The 10,498-nt window shown below is 38.3% G+C and overlaps 1 protein-coding gene across 1 annotated transcript; it reads right to left on the bottom strand.

Moving 5' to 3' along the window:
* Positions 1-7,835: 7,835 nt before the first annotated feature.
* Positions 7,836-8,860, bottom strand: LOC140859186 (putative germin-like protein 2-1). Its single transcript, XM_073260820.1, has 2 exons — positions 8,718-8,860; positions 7,836-8,604 (listed from the first exon to the last, which is right to left on the bottom strand). Exons 1-2 carry the CDS (start codon positions 8,827-8,829, stop codon positions 8,069-8,071), a joined length of 648 nt encoding a protein of 215 aa, XP_073116921.1. The 5' UTR covers positions 8,830-8,860; the 3' UTR covers positions 7,836-8,068.
* Between the last annotated feature and the right edge of the window lie 1,638 nt (positions 8,861-10,498).

Here is a 10,498-nt window from a genome sequence, read left to right on the forward strand (position 1 = left end):
ATATTTTTTGGAGTATGTTTGGCAGCGTGGAGGTCTCACCAACTTGCTCAGTCGCTGCTAGTTGATCTATTTTTCAGCTCTAAAGGTGCTAAGATTGGCTTCGTCCCCTTTCAGTTGCTTTTTCTCTTAACCTATGGTCCAGTCTCTATGACAGTTGTTCTGTATCTGAGCATGCAAAAATCAGGTTCAAATTCAAAACAGCACTAGCTTTCACTAGGATGTCTGGTTCAAATTCTTTTCCTCCCTTTTCTAATCATGTCTTATGTACCATCAAGGTTGGCAGTAGCCTTATGATCTATAAGGCTCTGTAATCTTTACTAATGTTCATGTAGGAATGGAAGTAAGTGGTTCGCTTATCCACTTCTTGTTCCTTGCTGTAAATATCTCCTATCTTTAATAAACGCTGGGTGGCGATCTTGCCTCCTATATTCATAAAAGAAAAAAAAAAGAAATGCATTCGTTGTGGAATCTATGGATCTTGAATGTTCTTGCTACTTAAGCTTTCAAATTGAGTAGAGAGCCTTAAGAGGATGTGTTTTTTAATCAATTTCCTCCTTTGTTTGTGTTTGTTTTTGTAACACCCGGCCCAATTGGGCCAAGAATCAACCCACAGTCCAAAAAAAAAAAAAAAGAAAAAAAAAACTGGGAATCGGGAGTCTTCTTCTCCGATGAATCTCGATTGGAGAAGGATTCTAGGACTCTTGAACTCTAGGACCCTCTATAAATAAGCCTCCCCTCTCCCTCTCGATTCTCTACCGACGATCGTTGAGCTCAAATTCCTCTTTTTTTCCCTTAGAAGCTGCGGCACCCTCTTCTTGTGTTCGTCGAAAATCGAAGGTCGAAGAGGCCACCGGAGTTCAGGTAAGTGTTTAATCTTTCTTCCTCTCTCTTTTTTCTTTCTTTCCATGGTTTTAGACTCCTCGCCGGCCGTCGGGATAGCCAAAAATTCCATGAAACATGAAACCCCTGTTCAGCCAAAACCTTTTCCTCTCCTTTTCGGCCACCGACGTCGTCGGTTGCGGCGTCTCATCTCCGAGATCGGACCCTCATCTCTCTCTCTCTCTCTTCCTTTGAGTGCTTGGCACCGGCGATCGATCAATGGTCGAAAATCATGAAGAAAGGAGTGGATCCCCTATTTTTCGAGAAATAAAATAAAAAAAAGAAAAAATTTTGCCACTGAACCTTGCTGTCGGCCAGCCTTGCCCCGTTGCCGTCGATCAGACACCACCCACCTCATCGGAGCTCAGGTCATTAGGGGGGACCTCGTCGGTCTTCCCCTGTTTCGGCCCAAGAGAGGGTCGTGGGAAGAAGGAAAAGAAAAAGAAAAAGAAAAGAAAAAAGAGAAAAAAAAAGAAAAAGAAAAGAAAAAAAAAAAAAGAAAAAGAAAAGGAAGAATAGAGAGAATTTTCTCTCTTTCCTCTCTCTCCTTTCTCCCTCTTTCCTCTCTCTACCTTCTCTCTTCATTTTCTCTCTCTATTTTCTCTCTCTAGACCTTTTTTCTCTCTTTATGAATTTTATCTCTTTAGGGTCTTTCTCTCCTCTTTGATTGCATCACAGACCCTAGGATAAACTTGAGATAAAAATATGATGATCAGAGATTACTCTGAAATTCATGCAGAAGATTAGATCCCGATCCGATCCATATTCGAAATTGATAACATCAATCATGGTTAATTCATATTAAGTCACCCTGATAGGACCTCTGATGATCTCGATCATGATTGCATCATTTGAAGGATACGAAGATTCTCTCTCCACTTTCTCTCTCTAAAATTTTCTCTCTCTTCATGGATGTTCTCTCTTTAAAAGTCTTATGGATCAATAGAGGGTCCAGATACATAGATAAATCCTAATTTTGGTTAATCCTAAGAGAGGTCCTAAATTTGTGTTGTTAGGATCGATTATTGATAATTTTCTCTATATATGATTTTTATATTTGATCAGGTCATAAAGAGATACGATTGTCTGCATAAGATATCGAGTGAAATATCTTATTAGAGAAATTCATAAATCAAAGAAGAACATTAATTTCTATGCTTGGATCAGTCATCGGTAAAGGTAAGAATCCCTGTACATGATCACCATTATATATATGCTATTTTACTGTTGGTCTTGCATCATTAGGCATCGTCGGATTTGAGATCGATGAATTTATTATATTTAAGATACTATTATATGATTTTGAGCATGAGTATGTTATGTCAATATATATGTATCAGAGATTGATGGCATGATTATATGGATATGACATATCTAAATTGATCATAATGCAAGTCAGAATTGATTTGATAAAATCAACACATAATAATTAAAAAAAAAAGAGATATGGTATGGACTAGCCTTGTCATGTGGAACAGCCCGCCAAGAGCTTATGCCTGGGACAGCTCGCAGGAGCTTATGCTTGGGACAGCCTCTCACGGGCTTTCGTACGTGGGACAACCGGTCAGGAGCTCATCCTGGGACAGCCTTGAAAGGCTTTTAAGTGAAAATTGATTCGGATGATGACTGAGGTATAGACTTGGTTAGTCCAGAGCCAGAAAGAAAAGATTAAAAATTATGTGATTATGAAAAGAGAAATGAAAGATAAGATATGAAACAATTGTTGAACAAAAGTATTTCACCCATTAACATTTGATGATGCATCTCTTTTGACAAGATAGATAATTTATAGATGTTTGCATTATTCTGGATATTGAACAAGAGATTTTATGTTTTATTGCTTATTCTTATTTTCATATTATATTATTATATCAGTGTGATATGGGAATTCTTACTGGGCTGTAAAGCTCACACCCTTTCATCTTTCTTTTTCTTCTCAAGTTACAGGATGTTTATGATTGGCTATGGCTTGGATTTATGGATGAGCAGATGGATAGATAGAGTGTCATAGTACCTGATCAGAGAATTAAAAAAATTTAATTTATAATTATGTAAATTTTACTAGTTATTGTTGAAATTAAATATTATGGATGTTGAGATTGTAATAAAATATTTTTGACCTTGCATATTCTTTAGGGCTTACTCTAAGGAGTGTGCGACCATCACGTATCTGACCCGGGTATTGGGTTCGAGGCGTGACAGTTTTTCTGTAATTTTATAATCTTAATGAAATATTTATGGAAGTATTCTCCCATCTTTATTCTCAGAAAAATCATAAATAGTACTTTCTGTTCTTGGTTAAAGCATGTGCACACCCAATTTTTGTGATGGTTTAGGTGATAGTATTGTGAGCTTCTCTTATGAGCTCTCAAGTGGATATCCATCTCTTCCGAGCTCTCAAGTGGAGATTCATTCGTGTATGTGCGCTGACAAAATAAACCAAGTTCAAAACCACTTGCAAGCTAGACTAAGGTCCACCCAAAGTCAATGCCATGCTCCTGCTCAAATCGACAGGCAATAAAGCGAGCTTTGTAACACTCAATTGAGCCATCAAATCAAGTTATGATCATATAAAAACACTTGCAAGTTATGGAAATCTTGTTAGTGGGAAGAGGAACAACATTCCCAAGTGCCTCTATGCTTAAAAGCATCAAGCATTTCAGACTTTCGTGCATGCCACTCCGAGATATCAGCCACCTCTTTAAATGTCCTAGACTCTGGTAAGAGTGAATAGTAGCAAACTATGGATTCTTCATCAAATGTCGATGCTAGATCTCTCATGACCTCACCTGCATTTTTTTTTAAATTTATTTCTCAGCATGCCAAGCAAGTCCATCGACAGCTCCACAGAATTGATGCTTCACCCTCTAGTCATGCATCTTAACACTCTATAGTTCTAAAGGTATATATTTCACTTGGATCTTGGACTCTAATGCATCCTTTCATTTGATGACGCATCCTTCTTTTCATGGTTCCGATTCACCTCTTCCTATATAGCCTCATACTGTCATGCCCCAAACCCAGCATACAGATGAGGCACATGATGGCCGCACACTCCTTAGGATGAGGTTCTAAAGAATATGCAAGACCTACCTTTACATTCAAAAATATTATATCAAATCATACTTAGGCAGTAGTAGTAAACATAAATTCCTAATTTTATTGATTCAAATAAAATATAGTTCATCAATGTCTCATCATAATTAATATCAATATTTATTTAAAAATAAACTATGCATATATCCTTTAAGATCCTATGCTCCTGATTGCTCAGTCATAAGCCCCATATAATCTTCTAGATCTAAAATTAAAAAAAAATAGAAAAGAGGGAGTGGGATTTATAGGCTCAGTAAGTTACTAATATCTTTGAGAGATTAACTATAAGTAATTTTTAAAATATAATAATTTAACAATAATAAGTAACAATATAATTTTTTTTCAAAGCATGCCATGCATGTCAGTAAAATCAAAAATTCTCTCTTAATCTTTGGTGACTATGGCCATAATTAGCCTCTTGATAAGGCCTAAAAGAGACTAGCCTCAAAAAATAAATATGCGACATATCAATGTGTGCCAGCAACTAGCCCCTACTAGCTATGCTCTGATCCACATGATCATGATTAGTCCCATGACAGGATAAAGAAACTAGTTCTGAAATATAAACATAAGATACATTAACATGTGCCAGTAATTAGCTTCGACTGGCTAGGTTCGAGAACAAGCTCTATCAGTGATTAATCTCGACTGGTTAGGTCCGAAAGAAATTAGTTTCTGACATGTGATTAATGATCGGTCTCATCGGTTAAATCTAAATCATAATCAATCAGAGAGTTTTTCTCATAATTTCATCATAACCAAATAATCAAATTTATTTCACAATAATATCAAATCAAGTTTTTCACATCTCATTTTCAGAAACAAAAAGATAATTTTTATTCAAAATTCATGCAAGGATAAAAATGAATAATCTTGTTTCTACAAATGATGCAATATTAAAACAAAGAATAAACTTATTTCAAATTTGTAATCATGCTAAAATGATACCATGCTTGATCTAATATTTTCAATTACTTTTCATGCATAAATACATAGTTTCAAACTTTTATAGTTTTTAAATATTTTAATAATTTTTATATATAAAATCTAATTTTTAAATATATAAATATGTATGAAAAAATTTGGAGATGAAAGAAAACTTACTGTCAGCCAAATCCCAAAAATCTCAATCTTTAAAACAAGGGCTTGATTTAGGTCCAAATTAGGGGTCTAGATCTAGGCGGTCTAAGTTGGTCATTAAAAGATCAATTTAGATTTAATCAAATCAGGTCTTGGCTAAGTTTCCTCTCTCTCTCTCTCCCTCTTTCTCTTTTTCTCTCTCTTCCTCTCTCGCTTTCTCTCTCTCTCTTTCTCTTTCTTTCTTATTTTTCTTTCTCTATTTCTATCTCTCTTTCTTTCTTTCTTAGCTGAGCCCAAGATCTCTTGAGGGCTTCCTAAGGGACAATAAGAGGGTGGGGGCAGCTGTGATGTAGCCAGAGTGACTAGCGATGGTGGCATGACGACGTCTAGAGGCAGTGGTCTGGCCGATGGCGATAGGAGATCTGAAAGAAAAAAAGAAAAGGGTTACTCCCTACGGTGCCAAGGTGATGATACTGAGGGCCGGAAAGAAAAGGAGAAAAATAGGCTTATTGGAGATGGTGGTGGCAGCGTGGTTTGGTCGGTGGATAGAATTTGGTGGATCTCACACTCGAAGATCTCCTAAATAGAGCTATGTTGTTTGAAGAGGAAGGGCCAGATTTTAGGGAGGAGATGATGTTCGAGAAGGGGTACAGCGGCCGTCGGAGACGAGGAAGAAGGAAGAGGTAGTGGGGAGGATTCAATGATGGGTTCGATCAAGAGGTGATGGGTTTAAATAGAAAAGAATGGGAAGGGAGTAGATTCAATTTGTCCATGGATAAAGCCGGCTTTCAGTATCGGCGTAATCAATCCAACAACCCACCCCCTTCGCGTATGGTTCTATCAGGTCATTCCTTTTACCTTATTTTCTTCGATGGTTGAAGATCAAGCAGCGGATTAGGTTCCCCTATTCTAATTATCTTTTTTTTTTGAAAGATTGCGGTGAAGTCGGCAAGCCTTGCCGACTTCACCCGAATCGGGTCCAATTGGATCAGTGCTCACACATACTATTACAGATAACGGTACCCATTTATGCACATCTCAATAGGGTGATCTTAAGACCACCAAATTTACTGCTTATTCCATCCGCTGTATTCCTCAATTATTTATTAATCTACTACCTATTGCTCAACACACTGATCATGGTTGCTTTGTCTCTTTTGATACATATCCTATTGCTTTGTGCAGGACCAGCAAACCGATCATTTGGTTGGTGTGGTCATTGCCATAATGGAGTGTATCTGATGGACTACTTGCATATGGCTTGTTCTTTCGCCTTTGCCTTGGTCCGTCCCCTTCTAATTTTGATATCTGGCATTGTCATCTGGTTATATTTATGGTTATCATTCTACTACTTTAGTTCGTAATGATGTCTTAGGCTCTATTTGTAGTTTAGATATGCTGCCTTATGAAGCTGTGTTCTTAGAAAACAAGTGAGACTTCATTTTGCTTGAGTAAGTCCATAGTTATTTCATCCTTTGATTTATTTCACTCAGATATGTGGGTTCCTTCTCCTTCTGTTTCTGAAGACAGAAACCGCTATTATGTTACATTCATTGATGATTATTCTTGCTTTACATGAGTTTATTATATGTAGTCTCACTCTCTACTATGCTAAATTTATAAAAAGTTTGCCACATAGGCTAATGACTTTCACATGGCCATAGGTGAATAGTGGAAAATGAATATGTGAAACTCAAATCCAAAAAACTAGAGAGCCGAAGATAGAGTGTGCAGCCATCAAAGTTTGATAATGTCAAAATCTCGAAGCAGTAGTATAAGTGCAGCCATCAAAGTATGATGTTGTCAAAATCTCAAAGCAGTAGTATGAGACTTAGTCTTGAAGCTCATTTCAGAGATGGGAGGGAAGCTTGTTTTGGAGATGCATGAATGATCGATGAATATTCTCTGATACTGTGTTGTAGGATTAAGCCAAGAGAATGGTTGGCGAAGAACTCTCATTCTATCTTGGAATTGTATCAGGAGAGAACCACATATACATGGGGATCACAATAATCATGATGTAAGCTTAGCACCAAGGTTACGTGCATATAATATACACTATATACAATACGTAGTAGTCTAACATGTATGTACATATGTATATAAAAATAGAAGGGTTGACAAGGATCCAGCGTATGGGTTTCTACTCAAATTGTGGAGTGGTTATGATTCAAGGATAGGGATCTAACATCAATGATCTGAACCACTGGATGCGACTTCGTATCTTTAAACTGCTTACATATCAAAATCGTAGTATTTGGAGAGACTAGCCGCATCAAGTGGTTAAAAATACATATACCATTCTAATTATTTAAAATAATTTTTTGAGTGTAAACAATCTATATTGTAGAATTAATTATAGTGCATTGTCAGATACCAGGTGGTTAACTGAAAGCCCAACTGATCAAAGATTTAGATTAAAAACCTAAAGGCTAAGCAGTGTCAAAATTGTCAATAATTTAAGAGAAATCACAGAAAACCTTAAACACAGATCGAGCAACTAAAATGAATGGACAAGCAGCGTTTACATCTTCAGACGATATTTCTTCAGCGTTTACATCTTCGTCCTCATGGCGTGACCACAAGGAGTGATCATGATTCCTAAAGAACTGAGTGCTTGCTTTGTTGGTATGTTTTGAGGTGAAGAAGTGCATGTTGAAGCTTTTGAAGTTGATGAGACAACTAAAACGAGCAGTCCCAGCCAATTCATTACAACGAGAAGTCCATCCTGATCTCTATGCCAGAAGCAAGACAAATATTAACTGATAAAAGTATTTCTCTTTACTAATAAAATATAGCAAACATATTTTGGTTCAAACAAATACATGGAAAAAAAGGACAATGATTTCTTATCCAAACCAAACAATACAAAAAAATCAATCCTTAGCTCAAACAGATATGTGAAAACAAAAGGACAATGTTTGCCTATTCAAACCAGACAATACAAAAAATGCCAATCCATGTATCAGATATCAAGTAGTTCTCATGCAGTTGCCCAGTTGCTGGTGTCCATCTAGAATTGGGCCTGGAGCCAATCTACAGTCTTCTTATCCAACTGAAAGGCCTTGGCAAGAACATCATCAGAGATGGGTGGCTTCGCTCCAAAGACTGCATTGGGTACGAGGATCACACCGGGGTTCTGGCTGCTCAGACCAGAAAGGGCAACAGCATTGGTCTTCCCATAGTTGAATTGGAAGTGGATGAGACCTTGAGGAAATACGAATACATCACCCTTGTTAAGGACCTTAGTGAAGAGCTGGTTGTTGGGGTTGGATGTTACGAAGCCGACATAGAGTGTGCCTTCCAACACCGTAAGGATCTCAGTAGCCCGTGGATGGGTGTGAGGAGGGATGAGACCGTTGGGTGCAAAGTCTAGACGAGCTAGTGAGATGCCAAGGGTGTTGAGCCCGGGAATTTGGTTCACAGCGATTAGAGTCACATTAGACCCAGGTTTGTTTCCTGTGTCACCGGCCTTGTCAAGTCCAGAGAAGAAGAAATCTTCGGCTTTGGCCTGCTTCGGGTCCTTACAGACAAACCCATTTACAAACACTGCAACAATTATAAAAACGATTAGTACTGGAGAATGCATAAAACCATACGTTATGCATGCATAATTACAAATGTCACAACTCATAAAATTAATGGTTGATGAGCAGGAGTACCATCTGAGTTAAGATCAGCGACGCAGAAGTCTTGGAGTTGGCTAGGATCAGATGCAATGGCATGAGATGAAGCCAGAGTAAGGAGAGCAAGGAAGAGGAAATGGGCAGCCATCTATTATCTCTTTCTAGCTAGCAGGAGAATAGCCAAGGGATATGGAACAAGGTGTCATGGGAGGAGTTGATATATATAGGGGGAGATTGGGAATAGGCCTTTTGCAAGGCTTGATTTAGTCATGCGACTTTATAAAAAGAAGAAAATCAAACCATGCTGTGTAAATTGCGTGCCATGGTTTTCTATTGACAAGGTAAAAGTTTGAAGAAGTCTCGCTGATGACAGTGGGTAGAAAATTATGACGGAGTGGTCCACACAAGGGAGAAGGAAAGGTTGCAGCGTCGAGTTAACCATCCACACATGGATCCTGGTTTCTTTTATTCTATATTATTATGTATAATTTCTGATCCCGTCTTCTTTCAACAAAGATACTTTGGAGTTGTTGGAGAATACATTGACGAGACCTTTTGTGCCATACAACCGCATTTTTTCCAAAGCAATAATGATGTGACGACACCTCATTTTTTTTTTTTTTTTGTGGTATCCGACACCTCATCTTTTGATTTTCTCAACGACACCTTGCTTTTTACATGAAAAATTTTGAGCGTACGTTTAATTCAAAAACACAACGGTGAGTTAACTAGAGTGCAACCCATGTTACCGCAATACAAAAAAAATAAAATAAAAAAAAAACAAAAACAAAAACAAAAACAAAAAATAAAAATAAAAATAAAAATAAAAATAAAAAATAAAAAATGAAAAACTAGAGTGCAATCCAACCGAATCAAATTGAGAAGTTGAAAATTTAGGCTCAACTTAATTTAAATATTCGGACTTTAAACTCATTCAAGATCGATCGGATGTTAATATTTCAAACTTCATTTTATAAAAAATAGATAAAATTAGAAATCGATTCGACTCGACTCGATTCGATTCGAATATCAACCAAGTTATATTCAAACTTGAAATCAAATTTTAACCTATTAATAATATAATAGGATTTGATGCTTCAAGATTCGGTCCACCTTGAGCCCACAGCGAGGTCCTCGACGAAAAACGGAATCCAACGAGATTAAGATCATCCCAAACAGAGTCTGGATGATCGAAGCTGGCACGAAGTTCGAAGTAGTAGAGGATCGACAACAGCTGGTGGCGGGCCAGCGAGGCGGGCACGGCGGTGTGGGCAGCGTCCGACCTGGGCATGCAGAGCCCGACCCAATGCGCGGGCGGGGCCCTAGCCCAAGTGCACGAGCATGCGGGCGCGCCCAGGCCCATGCGAGCGTGCGGGTTCAGGGCCCAAGATTGCCCAATCCACGGTGGACCGAATAGTGCACAGGAGAGCGAGTGGATCGCATGGGCATTTCTCATGCATTTCTCACAGTCCACAAACTATTCCGTGGATCAATGCGCGGTCGGAGGGCGTGGGTTGCTTCTGATTTCGATCCAACGATCTGGAGAATTGTTTGAGTGCTCTAATGATTCCTAATCCTATTCTAATTGGCTTTTAAGCCTTTAAAAGACTGATCAAGGAATAGAACGATGTAGTGGTGGCCTGGTGGTCGCGCACAGCTTCGTCAATTGCGGAAAACCCAAACCAGAGAGAAAGCAGACATCATATCGAGAGGAGTGAGGCTCCTCGACAGCAGACAGCGATCACTTCAAGGGTTCAGGAGGGTCTTCCTAAGGAGAGAGCTTTTGTTAGGAAGAACTTTTTGTGAAGGAGAAATTG

The sequence above is a fragment of the Elaeis guineensis genome, chromosome 7 (assembly GCF_000442705.2).
Source record: "Elaeis guineensis isolate ETL-2024a chromosome 7, EG11, whole genome shotgun sequence".
NCBI lineage: Eukaryota > Viridiplantae > Streptophyta > Magnoliopsida > Arecales > Arecaceae > Elaeis > Elaeis guineensis.